The sequence below is a fragment of the Eschrichtius robustus genome, chromosome 3 (assembly GCF_028021215.1).
Source record: "Eschrichtius robustus isolate mEscRob2 chromosome 3, mEscRob2.pri, whole genome shotgun sequence".
Taxonomy (NCBI): domain Eukaryota; kingdom Metazoa; phylum Chordata; class Mammalia; order Artiodactyla; family Eschrichtiidae; genus Eschrichtius; species Eschrichtius robustus.
The window spans coordinates 109,024,297-109,041,342 of NC_090826.1; the positions used below are offsets into that span (position 1 = coordinate 109,024,297).

The window sequence follows — 17,046 nt, forward strand, 5'->3', positions numbered from 1 at the left end:
TTAGGCCAGAGAGTGGCAGATCAGAACTGTTCATTAGGAAGATTAATCTAGTGGTAATGAATAAAAATCATTCAGAATTCCAAGCAGAAAGATAGTGGGGGTGGACAGTCTAGCCAGGAGTCCACTGCAATACTCTGGGTAGGAGATAATTAGGATTTAAACTTGAAACGTGATAGTTTAGAATGGAAAACAGTGAACCTAATTGAGAGAGTCTGTGGCAATGGAATCTACTAGATTAGCAGCTGATTGAATATAGGGAATGAGGAGACCATGTGCCTCAGTTGACTGTTTGTAGAAACAAATTCAAGAAGAGGAGTCGATTTGGAAATGGAATTGGAAGCAGACAGAAAATGAGGTGTTCAGTTTTGAAATCACTGACTTTTTAAAAGCCAATGAGCCATTTGGTGGAGATATCCAGGCGATGAAGACTTAGGATAAATGTCCTCTGAGATCTCCATAGCTGAAATTTTAGCGTTCTAGGAAATATAGATCTGGAGTTTGGAATAAAAGTAGTAGCCGAATATGAATGAAATTTGGACTTCTTCACATAACTGTAAGTAAAGTTGTGGAATTAGATGGGATCAACAAAGGAGAAAGTAGAAAAAAAAAGAAGTCCCAAGACAGAAACCTGGGGAAAAGTTGGCAAGGGACACAGAGACAAATGATCAGAGTGGTAAGAAGAGAGAAGTAACAGAGAAGTTAAAGTTGAAGGGGACAAAAGCTAATTGCAAGTGGTTAAAGAGTGAAGAGGTGGTAGCAATATTTAACAATAAAGCAAAGAAAGGAATGAGGACAATGAACTGAAGAGGAAGCAGCAGAGGACTTTTCTTTTTTTGGAGAGTACGCAAGATTTAAGCAAGTTTTAGAAAAGGGGAAGGGCTAATTGAGAGAAAAACTAAAAATATAATTAACTACTTTAAAGAGAAAATAAATAATTACAGTCTCATAGAAAACAAACTTACGGTTACCAAAGAGGAAAGAGCGGGGAGGGATAAATTAGGAGTTTGGGACTAACATATACACACTACTATGTACAAAATAGATAACCAACAAGGACCTACTGTATAGCACAGGGAACTATACTCAATAGTTTGTAATAACCTATAAGGGAAAAGAATCTGAAAAAGAATATACACACACACACACACACACACACATGCATAACTGAATCACTCTGCTGTATACCTGAAACAAACACAACATGGTAAATCAACTATACTTCAATTAAAAAAAAGTTAAAGTCTCAGAGGAGATCATTAGATCAGCAGGGAGAGAGGCAGACAGGTCGGCTTTGGCCACTGAAAAGGAAGAATGGGAAGGGAAATGTACAGAGAGATTTTGAGGTGGCTAAACATTTAGAGAAGTCATATTGAATGGACTTGCTTTTCTGAGGTTAATCTTTTGAGAATAAAAAGGATGATGGGTGGGATAGAGGATCTAGGAAAAATGGGGTAGAAACTGTGCTATAGAAAATGGCAATGATGCAAAACAGCAAGAAAGATCTACCTGAGATTAGATAAGAGTGAATGTGTAGGGCTTCCCTGGTGGCGCAGTGGTTAAGAATCCGCCTGCCAATGCAGGGAACACGGGTTCGAGCCCTGGTCTGGGAAGATCTCACATGCCGCGGAGCAACTAATCCGTGCGCCACAACTACTGAGCCTGCGTTCTAGAGCCTGTGAGCCACAACTACTGAGCCCGTGCTCCACAACGAGAAGCCACTGCTCGCTGCAACTAGAGAAAGCCCACGCACAGCAATGAAGACCCAATGCAGCCAAAAATAAATAAATATTTAAAAAAAAAAGAAAAAAAAAAAGAGTGAATGTGTAGTAGTCCTAATCAGCATGGCTTTGTGACTTTGGTCAGTAACTCCTGGCTGCCTTGGGATGGAGAAAACAGACAGCCTGAGTTAATTAACCAGGACAAAGGACTGGTAAAGAAGGAACAGTGGAGGGAGGACAATGAGGAAGTCTAGAATGGTTTGCCAGTTTGTTGAAATAGCTGACTGTGGCATCTAGGCTCTTTAGGAAAGACAGAATGAGATTGATGAACTGGGAGGAGTAGAAAAGAGTTGAAGAACTGGTTATGAGACAGATGAAGCTCAGATTTGGTGGGAATGACTGAGAGGCAGATGAATAGGAAGTTGCAGTGCGAGGGAAATTTCAGTTTGTATCTGGGAAGGTGGAGACATTGTAGGTTATGATGAGCTCTAGCCTATAATAATTATAATTGGTGCCAGATATGGCTATAGTAGTCACTGTTGATACAATCAAGCAAATGTGAAGTCACAAAATTTGAAGTTCCAGAGCATGATAGGGAAGGTGGTTAGGACAGGGTGTCTGCGACCCATATGTTGGAATGAGCTATAGGTCACCAACACGTGTATTTAAGTATATAAGGTACCACACTGTGTGGAAGTAACTATAATATTAGGTAATGTATGACACTTACCAAATGAGTTGTATTTGTAAGTGTTTCAAAGATCATTTCTGGCTGAGCTGGTCAAGGAATGTTTTAGATGTTAGAGAACCTAAACTGGGACTATGAAGATGAATAGGAAAGTTGGAGATTAGCAGGAGGGGGGAGGAAAGGAAGACAATTTAGGGGACCACCCTATCTTATAAAAGTTTAGAGGGTGACTGACCCCTGACTGAGGAGAAAGTATCTATAGCAAGAGTTTCTACAGGGAGTGAGATCCTACTAGCCCAGCAAGACTCCTCTTTCATCCAACAAATTTCATTGAGCACTCATTACGTGTTATGTATTGTGCTGGGCATGTTACCAAACAAAACTTGGGTCTGCTGTGCTTGGGATGCACAGCAAAGCCTATATACTGACACTGGGTTGTGATGAAGAAAAGTACAGTGTTTATTGCAGGGCACCACACAGGAGAATGGGTAGTTAGTGTTCAAAGGACCCAAACCTCCCTACCCCCCATGGCTTTCAGAGAAGAGTTTTAATGCCAGTGTGAGGGAGAGGGGTCATAGGGTGTGTGATCAGTTCCTACACAATTCTCTAATTGGTGATGGTGAGGTAACAGGATGATGTTTTGTGAATCTCAGTCATCAACCTTCTGGTTCCAACTGGTGTGGGGTCTGTGTGCTGGTGGTCAGCATGCAGTTAACTTTCTCTGCCTGGTGGGGATTTTAGTATCTGAAAAAGAACTCAAGGATATGGCTCATGATATTATCTACAGCCCTTGAGGAGGAACTAAAGGTCCTTGACTTTATTTTATGGCTAAACTATTATTATTTTGTCTTGCTCGACTGATTTCCTTTGTTTCTGCATTTCTCACTTTTCTTGATTAAATTTGCTCTTTGGAACCTGGGGAAGGCCTAGGAGGCTAAAGCTTTTCTATAAACAAGAGGTGAGGGACACAGTGGGATCTGTCCCTGAGAAGGCCCTGCAAGTTCCTGCTCAATTTCAGGCACCATGGATGGATGCAAAGATAAAGGTCAGTCCCTGCCTTCAAGTTGTTCACAGATGAGTAAGAAGATAAGAGATGAAGACGGTTTACACTGGCGAAGACTATTAAAAGCATCTTCTTGGAGGAGATGACATTTAAGGAAGTATAGGAATACTCAAGGTAAAAAAAAAGGGAGTGTGGAGAAGCCATTTTCAAGCAGAAGGAGCCTCATGTGAAAAGACATAGAGCCATAAGAAACTCCATGTTCTGGATCCTTGGTTCTCAGACTCGGTTGATTAGAAGTTCCCAGGGAACTACTTAAAAAAACGGATTTCCTCAGCCCTCTTTCACCCCAGTTGAATCAGCATCTCTGGGCTGGGGCCTGGAAATCTATACTTTTAAAAAGCTCCCTAAGGAGAAACTGCAAATAAGGCTGATTTGGAACCCCTGTGGAGCAGCAAGACATGACACTGTTCAGGTTGCTAGGGTCCTGGGGAGACTTGTAAGTCATGCTAAAGTGTTGGGGTTTCATGAAGACAAAGGGGGAACCTCTGATTTCAAGCAGGGAAATGGTATTGTTAGACTTGGGATTTGGAAAGATATAACTGTGGTAGTGTTGCAGCAAGAAGAGAAATGAGACTTTTCTGATAAACAAAGAAAACAAGAGGGGACTTCCCGGGACTTCCCTGGTGGCACAGTGGTTAAGACTACATGCTCCCAATGCAGGGGGCCTGGGTTCAATCCCTGGTCAGGGAACTAGATCCCACATGCATGCTGCAACTAAGAGTTCGCATGCCACAACTAAGGAGCCCACGTGCTGCAACTAAGAAGCCCATGGCCGCAACTAAGGAGCCCACCTGCTGCAACTAAAAAGCCCACGTGCTGCAACTAAGGAACCCTTGAACTGCAACTAGGGAGCCCACCTGCCACAACTAAGGAGCCCACATACCACAACTAAGGAGCTGGTGAGCCACAACTAAGGAGCCTGCCTGCCACAACTAAGACCCAGCACAACCAAATAAATAAATAAATAAATAAAATATTAAAAAAAAAAAAAAGAGGGGACTTCCCTGGTGGTCCAGTGGTTGAGAATCTGCCTTCCAATGCAGGGGACGCGAGTTCGATCCCTGGCCTGGGAACTAAGATCCCACATGCCGCGGAGCAACTAGGCCCGTGTGCCGCAACTACTGAGCCTGCTTGCTCTGGAGCCCGTGTGCCGCAACGAAGAGCCCGTGCGCCGTAACTAAGACCCAATGCAGCCAGATCAATTAATTAATTAATTAAAAAAAAAACAAGGGAACAGTGAACAGGCTAGAGAAGAAACAAACTGGCCCGAAAGAGTCAATCACTCCTAGTTTTATTTTAACTGTTACTAATCTATAGTGTCTGTAACTAGATTTGTACTTCATGAAGCTAACCTATCACTCCTTAACACTATGTGAATTACACCCTGCACTCCCCTGTAGCAAATCACCCCTTGTAGCATTTGCATTTCAGAAAGAAGGTTGCAGGCCGATAACCCAGAGACAAACGGACCCAATTACCTGGCTTGCCTGAGTCAGCTGTGACTGTTTTGAACTAACGCAGGAAGAAGAAGAATACAAGAGCTTCATTACTAGAGCCTTATCACCTACCATAGACTATGAGCCCTGGCTATATAACCTCTCTCTCAATTCCCCAGGGAGGGGGGCACAGTTCTTGAGGCGCTAGCCTGCTCTGTCTTTCCTTTGCATGGCAGAGGAATAAAGCCTTCAAAGCCTTATCCTTCAAAATCTCAGTCTCCGTATTTCTGTTCGGCATCGGTGCACAGAGAGCCAAGGTTTTTTGACAACAGTAGCCATGTGGAGATTGGACTGAAGTGGAGAGGGAGACTCCAGGATTGCAGTAATCCAGGCAAGACTTGAAAGGCCTGATCAAAGGCAGGGCCGTGTGAATGAAGAGAAGCTGAAGAGACAAATGATATTGGATGTAGGGAATGAAGGTGACAGAGAATTAAGGATGAATCCCAAATTCCTGAGTAAACGGTGGTGCCATTTACCAAAAAGCAGATACAGGGAGAAGAGCAGATTGGAGGGGGGAAAGTGAGGAGAGAAGAGGACCTGAACTTCTTGTTTATTCCTAGTCTGTTCGTCTTTTTTCTTGTTTATGTTTGAATTTTTCAGGGGAAGACCTAAATCTTTTCAGAGTATGAGAGATGAGGTATCTTGGAATAACACTGTAAAATTCATCAGTGCTTAAGCAAGATTCTACAGAAGAATGGAATATAAAAAGAATATAAAAAGTGAAACTGGGGACTTCCCTGGTGGTCCACTGGATAAGACTCCGTGCTTCCAATTCAGGGGCACGGGTTCCATCCCTCGTCGATCCCTGCGGGGAACTAAGATCCCACATGCCGCACAGCGTGGCCAGAAAACTGCAGAAATATCTGGGCTTAAGACACATGCCATTAGCACTCTCTGATGGGCCAGACTGAGAATACCAGGGAATTAACCAAGCTCAATCCTCTCCTTGTCTCTTTTAGAAATGTATACTCTTAGGGCTGGCCTTAAGTGTAGCCTAAGAAAAGTAGCTAAATGATCAGAATAACACAGTGTTAAAGATAATTTTCAAAAAAGTAAAATCATAACTCATACAAATGAGGGAACCAGTAAGATGTTAAACTGGTTCAAAAGAGAATCTGAAGACAGACGCATATATAGGCAATTAAGAATGCTGAAATTGCTAATAGATATAAAATTGGCCAATATCTACAGGGCATAAAATATTATGTTTGGAGTTATCTTTTTCACAGGGTGGAAATTGTATCTCACTGGCCAAAATTCATTTGTCTCTCTATGTATAAGAATCATTCGCACTGCCATCAGTTTTCTCAATTTACAAATTGTAAAATAGTTCAAAGACAATGAAAGCCATAGATCGATTATGCCAAAGACTCCTCTAGACAATACCCAATAATGTTTTTGCCCATTTCAAAGTTTTTAAAATGATTGTCCCCCTGAGAACAGAAAAGCCTCTCTTCTCATAAATATCTCACCTCTGCCGTACACTGCATTGAAGTGGAAGCAGCAGCAGGACACCAATTAGGAGAGATGACAGTGGTTTGGACTAGGAGGTAGTAGCTACAGAGAAGGTTGAAAATGGCTGGATGTGGAGTTTTGAAGGTACAACCAACAGAATTTGCTGTTATGAATCCAGGATAACTTCAAAGCTTTTGGCCTGAGCAGCTAGGTGAACGATGGCACCATTTACTAATAGGGGGAAATATGAAAGTAGGAGGTTTAGGAGAAGAAATATAGATTTTGTTTTGGACACATTATATTCTCTAAAGACATCATTTAAAATGTGGTATTTCTTTTTTTTTTTAATATCCACATTGCTTTATTTATTTATTTTTTGACACACTGGTGAGGAGAGCACTTTTCTTTTGGAGGCATCACACGGAGTGTGGAACTTCCCTGACCAGGGATTGAACCCGTGCCCCGTGCAGTGGAAGCATGGAGTCTCAACCACTGGACCACCAGGGAAGTCCAAGAATGTGGTATTTCTATACAGTGTAATATTATTTGCCAGTAAAAATAAATGAAGCACTGATACATACTACAACATGGATGAACCTTGAAAACATTATGCTAAGTGAAAGAAGCAGTCACAAAAGAAACATATTGTATGATTCCATTTATATGAAATGTCCAGAATAGGCAAATCTGCAGAGACAGAAAGTACATTAGGACTGAGGGAAATGGGGAATGACTGCTAATGGGTATGTGTTTTTTTCTAGGGTGATGACATGTTCTAAAATTGATTGTGGTGATAGCATGATGCTGTGAATATACTAAAAAACCATCAAATTATTCACTTTAAGTAGGTATGTTATATGGTATGTGCATTTTATATCAATAAAGCTGTTATAAAAATAGTTATCAAAATATGTAGTTATCAAAACATTATGAAGCTATTTTAATAAAGGATTTTAACCTGCTAAAAATAAAAGGAAAATTAAGTGGTCAAGGGTGCTAATCCTTCTCTGTTAACCACAGGAAACCTGCCTATTCAGACTGTCTATGTCAATGCACCATAACCAATGTAGAACAGTTTGCTAATAGCAAGCAAATAGCTTCTTGATTGCTGGGCTCCCATAAAGCAATCATTCTTAATGTGTGTGTGTGTGTGTGTGTGTGTGTGTGTGTGCATGTGTGTGTGTGTGTGTATGTGTGAGTGTGTGAAGGACTGGATTATGTTTAGCTTTAGTATACACAGCCACCAGTTTTCCGAAGTATGGAAAATCTGATCTTTGAGAGTCTAATACAAGCTGTTTCTTCTCTCCTCAAAGTGCATGTATACACACATGCATGCATGCAAAAATATTGTACATATTTTCAGGGTGTACAGAGACCCACTGAAGCCCACCAGAGAAGTTGTTTCCATAAATTAAAGCATTGTCACAGGAATTTACAGTGGCCTTCATTTATTCAGATTTGTGTTCAGCCCAGTTATGTGCCCCAAATTTATGATTTGACAATTTAAAAGCTCTGTAGTATGGTTGGTGGGAGTGTAAATTGGTACAACCATACTTTGGAAAACTGGTGGCACTATATACTAAAGCTAAATGTAGTTCAAACCCTATAGCCCAGCAATTCCACTCCTAGGTACATATATCCAACTGAAATGCATTCTCATGTTCACCAAAACAAGTATTCACAGCAGCTCTATTTATAATTGCTCCAAACTGGAACAACCCAAATGTTCAAAATAAAAGAATCAACCGTCACAAAAAATACATATTGGATGATTTCATTTAAATAACGTTCAAAAGCAAAACCAATCTATTGTATTAAAAGTCAGGATTGTAGTTAGCTTGAAGGAGGGATATAGTGACTGGGAGAGGGCATGAAGGGGGCTTTTGGGGAGCTAGTAATGTTTTGTTTCTTGACTGGGGTGCTGGTTACATAGGAATGCTCACTATTCATTATTGAGTCGTACATTTTTATTTATTTTGATTTAAGCATTTTTCTCTGGTTATGATTCCATAAAAAGTTTTAAAAGGTATCTAATGTGAAGAGTAAGATGGAGGAGAGAAGTGAAAGACTGAATTAAGTCATCTAATTTTTAAAACATGAACATTTTAACATAAAAAGTATTTGTTCAGTCTTTTAAATGTTCATAATGTTAAGAATCTAGTCAACTATTCTGTTACCTTCTCTAGTCTTCCCCTCTTTGATCATAAACATCTCTTCCTCCCTGCTCTCAAGTGAAAGGAATCCAATTTAGTTTAATATAAATCAGTTTAAACTAAGTTATCTAAGACCTTTCTGGCCTCCACCTGGGAGTTCAAGAAAGGCTGGGGTGACAGAGCTGGGGGAAAAAGTTTTGTTTTTTTTTAAATTAATTAATTAATTTATTTATGGCTGTGTTGGGTCTTCGTTTCTGTGCGAGGGCTTTCTCTAGTTGCGGCAAGCGGGGGCCACTCTTCATCGCGGTGCGTGGGCCTCTCACTATCGTGGCCTCTCTTGTTGCGGAGCACAGGCTCCAGACGCGCAGGCTCCGTAGTTGTGGCTCATGGGCCTAGTTGCTCCGCGGCAGGTGAGATCTTCCCAGACCAGGGCTTGAACCCGTGTCCCCTGCATTGGCAGGCAGATTCTCAACCACTGAGCCAACAGGGAAGCCCAGTTTTGTTAAAATTTGATATCAGAAAACACTCATGCAAGAAGAGAGTACAGTGAAATATTTAAAGTGTTGGGGACTTCCCTGGTGGTCCAGTGGTTAAGACTCTGCACTCCTAATGCAGGGGGCCTGGGTTCGATCCCTGGTCAGGGAACTAGATCCTGCATGCCACAACTACAGATCCCTCATCTGGCATGCCACAACAAACACCCGGCACAGCCAAATAAATAAATACATATTTAAAAAAATAAAAAATAAAAAAGTGTTGTAAAACAAAAACAAAAAAACACCCAGCAATCTAGAATTCTATATCCAGTAAAATTATCCTTCAAAAGGGAAGGATAAATACTTTCTCAGATAAAAACTGAGGGAATTTATGTCCAGCACACTTGCCCTGTAAGAAGTGTTAACAGAAGTTAAGGGAGAAGGAAAATGATATGCCAGAAAAGTTTTATATAAGAAAAGCATCAGAGAAGGAATAAATGAAGGTAAACAAAAACAGATAATTTGCTAGTTTCAAAAACCCTTCTTTAGTCTACAACTTGAATATATTCTCTTAGAACAATCTCTTTTGAGAGATAGAGATATGTGAAAAGCACACACATTCATGAAATTCTAGCACATAACAAATTACTTTGTACATTCTGTATTTTGTTTCCCTAGCCCAGCATAGCCTTGGCTCTTCCTTTTCAACCTAAGAAGATTCTTCAAGACTGAGCTTAAATGAAGGCAGGAGAGAGTAGTGGTTAAAAGCCTGTGTTTGAACTCAAGCTCTGCACAGTGTCCTTAGGCAAGCCTCACTACCTCTCTGAATTTTCTTTAAAATAATCTTCTATGGTTTTTTTAGTGTTGAGGACTAAATGAGAAAATATATGAAGTGGTTAGTATAGTACCTCACAAGAAAAGTACTCAATATATGAAAGCCACTATAATAAATAACCTCTTCTAAGTCTTTCCTAATGTTCCCAGGAAGAATGCTACTGCTTTGTGCTTCTAAAAATTAAGTTTATACTTCCATATGAGCATTTATCACAAAGTATCTTATTTGCCCACTTAAATGTGAGTTCTCGGGGGCCGAAATTGTGTCCTACACAGTTTTTTATTGTCACACCTAGCAAGTGCCATTTAATTTGTAAGTACTCAATATTTTTTGGATGAATGAATTATAGGCAATAAAATATAAAGCAGTGTTCCCAAATTTTAACGTGTAAGCTTTTAGAGACTGTTTAAAATGCAGCTTCCTAAGCCCCCAACCCCAGAGACTGATTTACTAGGAACCTGTATTTTGGCAAAGTACTCACCCCCACAAAGGTTATTTTGATGCACCACATTTTAAGAAACATTGTTACAAAGGATGACTTATGGGAAAACAATACTTTTTCTGAAATAAAAATAACAAGTATAAACAATCCTAGTAAATACATTTCTTATTGTCCTTTATGCTGTAGACATTATAAAAGAAGTGAAGAACAATAAGCCAATTACAAGCTCAATTATCTTTCTTTTCACACGTTGTTAACTCTGTTATAGTTAGGTATGTTACCTACACTTGGAACCTAAGACTTTCAGCTCTTCAGTAAGTTCAGGTGTCATGTGCAAGTAGTTATTAATAGGACAGAATATACTCATTCTCTTCATGGTAATAATGGTGTAATTGGGTAACTTATTTTGCTCAAGATGGAGACACCATTCAGACTTTACATTAGCTGGTGTTTGGGTTAGACTTAACATGCCCTGGCCCTGCCCTCCAGTATACATATGTTACAATTATAATATTTGTGTATCCCTAATTTTCCACACAGGATGAAACAGAGGCTGGTATCCTAGTGTAAACGGGGAGTGTTACTGGCCTTGTGTGAAAAGTTCTTATTTCCAGTTAAAATAACTGAAGTTGTAAAACTGCACAGAGGTACCAGAGACAATAATTGATCTTTATTATACAGAAATGTGAAGGCCATATGCATTAAATGAAAAGGTGTTTTGCAATGAACATTATGCAGATTCAAACTGAAGACATCGTCATCTTATTGAGATACAATATAAAAATAACACTGACCAAGAGTTGCTAGAAAGAACTCAACTTCTACTCTCCCAATCAAGCTGAAACTTTCCACAGGAAAACCTGGTTTCAATTCATGCCGAACTGTTTTCAAATGGAAAGAAAAAACTAAGTCAGGGAGAGACAACCAGGGACTGGTTTTTATACTTTTAGAGAGCCAGACTGAAGCTCTACTCAGCTTCACATTTAAGAATTTGTTTCACTTTAAAATTTGTATCTCTAGTCACCTAAGTGATACCTAAAGTGAAAAAAGAAAGTTAATTGAGTTGGGGAATTTTGTGGAGCTAGACAGGTTTAGGGGAGAAGATGAAAGTTACAATCATTCATTTAATTACTTCTGATCAGGAAGATTTGATATCAGGTCTGGATCATCTGTATTAGCCCTTTGATAGCCGGTTTCTCTGTAGTTGTCAAGAGGCAACATCCATTAAAAGTATCAGCATAACAAATGCTTGACATTAGCACAGTTTGGTGCCTGTCCTCTTTATATTCCCAAATACTGGACTTTATATCAGGATGCTTTTAAGATCAAGTTGCCCTTCTAAACAGGATTTTTCTTAATAAGCTTCTGTTTGCATTCACTACTGAATTAAAAAATGTTTTAGCGATTTGGTTAGACAGATGGTTGTGTTGAGACAAGACTAATGACTGGAAGGGTATCTGTGGATTAAATATAGATAAAGCTACCTCCAGAACCCTTAAATATAGACAGAATCTATCAATTTATGTAGGAAGCCAAAATAGGGAACAAGATCATCTAGAGTTTAGATACATTGTCTGGACTCAGGATGCTGCTACTGGGCAATTGAAATTTACAACTCCCTAAATTCAATCAGAGTAGGGACATTTAAAGTAGTCTGGAGGAGTCAGGATAGTCATGTGCTAAAGAGTGGAAATTCTGATGCCACCTCCCTTTGCAAATTGTCTTGCTGACTGCTTGAAGGAGGTGGTTGAGAGAGACATTTTTTTCATTTAGACTTCTGTTCTAATGAATGATGGAGTAGGATAATGCTGAGAGAGAGTAGAGAATATATTTCTGGTTCTAGGACTGTGAGAACCAGGTAATCACATTTGGAATATTCTCATTAGGTTAGAAAAGGAAAAATGAGAAAACCACTAGCGGGACATGCATTTATATCCCAGAGACCATATGCTCCAAAAATTAGTTCTGTTTCCATTGCCCTTTATTCAAAGAGATGGTTACTTCAACAAGCTACATTACTTAGCAGAGCCTGAGAGACAGACTGAAAACATATATTTAAAATGGAAAATAAAATTTTAAAAATATGATAAATGGTTTGCTCTACATCTCATTCACATTCTGTGGCTAGAGAAATCCAAATCTCACTTAGATGTTCCTGCTAATGCAAAAGCACACTAGATGGAAGTAAACCAAGAAAAGAGAGAAAATGTTTATTTATTGGGTGTGTGTTGGTTCACCCAGTTTATTCACCTCTGGAGTGGAAGTACAGGGAAAAATAAAGTCTGCTTATAATAATCAAGGTCTATACAGGAGCCTTGAAGTTGCTCTCCCCAAATAACGAGTTTGATTCAAGAGAAGGAAAAAACATGGTGGAGAACATCTCATCACACAAAGCTTGGTGATGGTGTCTCTGACAGTCACTGGCCAGCAAGGGAAAAGGAGAAACCCACCTGCTGGCTTTAGGATTTATTGAAGGCTGCCAGCACAGCCCAGATCATCTCTGTGACACTGTGCTTTGTCCCCTCTACCTCAGGGTCCAGTTCCACTAGGTCCTTGGCCCGATTCATTGCCACATCATACTTGTCATCTGTCAGAGAGGAGAAGACATTCTCTAGCACGTCAGAGGAGTGGGCTAGCACCAGTAGTGCTAGTGTTCGCTTGTCCATACGCTGAGGGTCATTTACCCACCGCTCTAGGACACTGTCTTGAAGCTTTTTCACTAGTCGCTGCTTCTCTGTTGTATTGGTCACTGGGTGAGTAGTCATGTCAAATAGGAGGAAATTCTGCTTCTCAGTGGTTAGAATACCCTTCTCTACTAGGTTCTTTGCAATTCTCTCTCTTACATTTCTCAGCTGGTACTGTAATTTGAAAGGGTTCCAGGTCTCACCTATGGGAAAAATAAATAGAAGGCTTGAACAACACTATAAACCAACTAGACCTAAGAAAACATCTATAGAATATTCTACCCTATAACAGTAGAATGTACATTCTTCTCAAGTGCACATGAAACATTCTCCAGGATAGACCATATGCTAGGCCATAAAACAAACAAGCCTTAATAAATTTAAAAGGACTGAAAACATACAAAGTATGCTATCCAATCACAATGGAATTAAACTAGAAATTAATAACAGAAGGAAATACGGGAAATTAAAAAATATGTGGAAATTAAACAACACAATCTGAAATAACCAATGAGTCAAAGAAGAAATCACAAGGAAAATTTAAAAAATACTTTTGAGTTGAATGAAAGAAACCCCACAACATACCAAAACTTATGGGATGCAGCTTAAAGCAGTACGAAGAGGGAAATTTATGATCCAAATGCTATATTAGAAAAGGAGATGTCAAGTCAATAACCCAACATTCTATCTTAAAAAACTAGAAAAAGAAGATCATACTAAACCCAAAGCAAGCAGGAGAAAGGAAATAATAAAGATTAGAGAGGAAACAGAAAAAAATCAATAAAATCAAAACTTGGTTCAATGAAAAGATAAAAAAAGGACAAACCTAGAGTGACCAAGGAAAAAAGAGAGAAGACTCAAAATTACTACAATTAGGAATGAAAGAGGAGACATCACTACTGACCTTACAAAAATAAAAAGGATTATAAGGAAATACTATGAAAAACAGGATGCCAACAAATTAGACAACCTAGAAGAATGGACAAATTCTTTGAAATACACAAATTACCTAAACCAACTCAACAAGAAAGAGAGAATTTGAATATATATATAACAAGTAAATAGATTGAATAGTAACTTTAAAACTTCCCACAAAGAAAAGTGTGGTCAAGATGGCTTTACTGGTAATTCCACCAAACATTAATGAAGAATTAATGCCAATCCTTCACAAATGCTTAAAAAAAAAAGAAGAGGAAGAGGAGGGAACACTTCCTTAGTCTACACAGTAAGTATTACTCTGATAGTAAAAGGAGACAAAGACTTCACAAGAAAACTATAGGCCAATATCCCTTATGAATATAGGTACAAAAATGCTCAACAAAGTACTAGCAAACAAATCTAGCAACATATAATAAACACTATGTAGGGGATTTCCTGGTGGCCCAGTGGTTAGGACTCTGCTTTCACTGCCAAGGGTGTGGGTTCAATCCCTGGTCAGGGAACTAAGATCCTGAAAGCTGCATGGCGAGGCTGAAGGAAAAAACAAACAAAAAACAGAAAAAATGGGACTTCCCTGGTGGCGCAGTGGTTAAGAATCCGCCTGCCAATGCAGGGGACACAGGTTCGCACCCTGGTATGGGAAGATCCCACATGCTGTGGAGCAACTAAGCCCGTGTGCCACAACTACTGAGCCTGCACTCTAGAGCCCATGAGCCACAACTACTGAGCCCGCGTGCCACAACTACTGAAGCCTGTGCTCCTAGAGCCCATGCTCTGCAACAAGAGAATCCACCACAATGAGAAGCCCGCGCACTGCAACGAAGAGCAGCCCCTGCTCGCCACAACTAGAGAAAGCCCACATGCAGCAACGAAGACCCAATGCAGCCAAAAATAAATAAATAAATAAAAGAAAAGAAACAAAAAACCCTCCCAAACTATGTAATATGATCGGGGGGACTTAAACCAGAAATGCAAGGTTGCTTTAAAATATAAAAATCAAGTAATATGTCATGTCAATAGAGTAAAAAGCAAAAACGAAGTGATCATCTCAATAGACACAAAAAAAAGCATTTGATAAAATCCAACACCCTTACATGATAAAAACACCCCACAAGCTAGGAATAGACAGAAACTTTCTCAACTTGATAGAGGGAATTTGTGAAAAACGTACAGCTAGCATAATACTTAATGCGGAAAGACTGAATGTTGTCCTTCTAAGATCAGGGATAAGACAAGGAAGTCATTCTCATCACTACTATTCAGCACTGTACTGAAGGTTCTAGCCAGGGTAATTAGGTAAGAAAAAGAAATAAAAGGCATCCAGGTTAGACAAGAACAAGTTAAACTATTTTTATTTTCAGATGACATGATCTTGTGTACAGAAAAATCTAAGAAATCTGCTTTAAAAGTATTACAGCTGATAAGTACAGCAAGGTTTCAGGATACAAGATTAATACTCAAAAATGAACTTAATTTCTATATATTAACAATGAACAACCTGAAAAAGAAATTAAGAAAACAACTACATTTACAAGAGCATCAAAAAGAAAATACTTAGGAATAAATTTAACAAAAGAAGTATAAGACATGTATACTGAAAATTACAAAATATTGTTGAAATTAAAGAAGATCTAAATAAATGAAAAGCTATCCCATGTTCATGCATTGGAAGACTTAATATTATTAAGATATCACTCACTATTCCCCAAATTGATTTACAGATTCAACACAATCGCTATCAAAATCCTAGCTTGCTTTATTGCAGAAATTGACAAGCTGATCCCAAAATTCATATGGAAATGCAAAGGACCCAGAATGGCCAAAATAATCCTGAAAAAGAACAAAGTTGGAAGATTCACACTTCCTGATTTCAAAATTACTACAAAGCTACAACAATCGAGAAGTGTGGTACTGGCATAATGACAGACATATAGATCAGTGGAAGAGTCCAGAAATAAACCCATACATTTATGGTCAAATGATTTCTGACAATGGTACCATGACAGTTCATGGGGGAAACAGTCTTTTTAACAATAGCGGTAGGACAACTGTATATATATCCTCATGCAAAAGAATGACATTAGAGCTCTACCTCCCATCATATACAACAATTAATCTCAAAAAGGATAATAGACACAAATGAAAGAGCTAAAGCTATATAACTCCTAGAAGAAAATATGGGAATAAATTTTTATGACGTTGGGTTAGGCAATGGTTTCTTAGATATTATAACAAAATTACAAGCAACAAAAGAAAAAAAAGATTAGTTGAAATGTATCAAAATCAAAAACTTTTATGCTTCAAAGGACACAATCAAGAAACTGAAAAGACAACCCACAAAATGGGAGAAAAATTTTGCAAATCATGTATCTGAAAAGATTTGTATTTAGAACACATTTTAACAGTACAACTCAATAGTAAAAAGCAAATCCAATTTAAAAATGGGCAAAGGATCTGAATAGACAATTCTCCAAAGAAGATATACAAATGGCCAATAAGCACATATAAACATGCTCAACATCATTAGTCATTAGGGGATTGCAAATAAAAATCACAATGCCATACCACTATATACTCACTAGGATGGCTAAAATAAAATTACAAAGACAGAGAATAACAAGTATTGACGAGGATGTGGAGGAATTGAAACTCTCACACACTGGTGGTGGGAATGTAAAACAGTATAGCCACTTTGAAAAACAGTCCCTATTTCTGTCCTCAAGAAATTTACAATCTAGAATGAGGTGAAAGTGGGGACACAAAAATAATATTTGAAGTGGGCCCTAAAGAAAAACTGGGTATAGTTGATAAGGGTCTTTTAAAATAATTAATTAATTAATTAATTAATTAATTAATGCCTGAGTTGAGTCTTTGTTGCTGTGCCCAGGCTTCCTCTAGTTGCGGCAAGCGGGGGCTACTCTTTGTTGCGGTGCACGGGCTTCTCATTGCAGTGGCTTCTCTTGCTGTGGAGCATGGGCTCTAAGTGTGCGGGCTTAAGTAGTTGCGGCACATGGGCTCAGTAGTTATGGCTGGCAGGCTCTAGAGCTCAGGCTCAGTACTTGTGGCTCATGGGCTTAGTTTCTCTGCGGCATGTGGG

At 39.0% G+C, this 17,046-nt stretch overlaps 1 protein-coding gene and 1 non-coding gene across 3 annotated transcripts in view; one reads left to right on the forward strand and one right to left on the reverse strand.

Annotated features, from left to right (window-relative positions):
• Positions 1-9,145: 9,145 nt before the first annotated feature.
• On the forward strand, positions 9,146-9,218 carry TRNAR-CCU (transfer RNA arginine (anticodon CCU)). The gene has a single exon. It is a non-coding gene; the product is annotated as a tRNA-Arg (tRNA).
• A 3,293-nt stretch (positions 9,219-12,511) lies between these two features.
• GOLPH3L (golgi phosphoprotein 3 like) overlaps positions 12,512-17,046 on the reverse strand; it is a 40,324-nt gene continuing 35,789 nt past the window's right edge. For both annotated transcript variants that reach the window (XM_068540726.1, XM_068540725.1), the window contains one exon: positions 12,512-13,213. In XM_068540726.1, the coding sequence (XP_068396827.1) occupies positions 12,786-13,213 (428 nt within the window). In that variant the 3' untranslated portion in view covers positions 12,512-12,785. The remainder of the gene's footprint in view (positions 13,214-17,046) is intronic.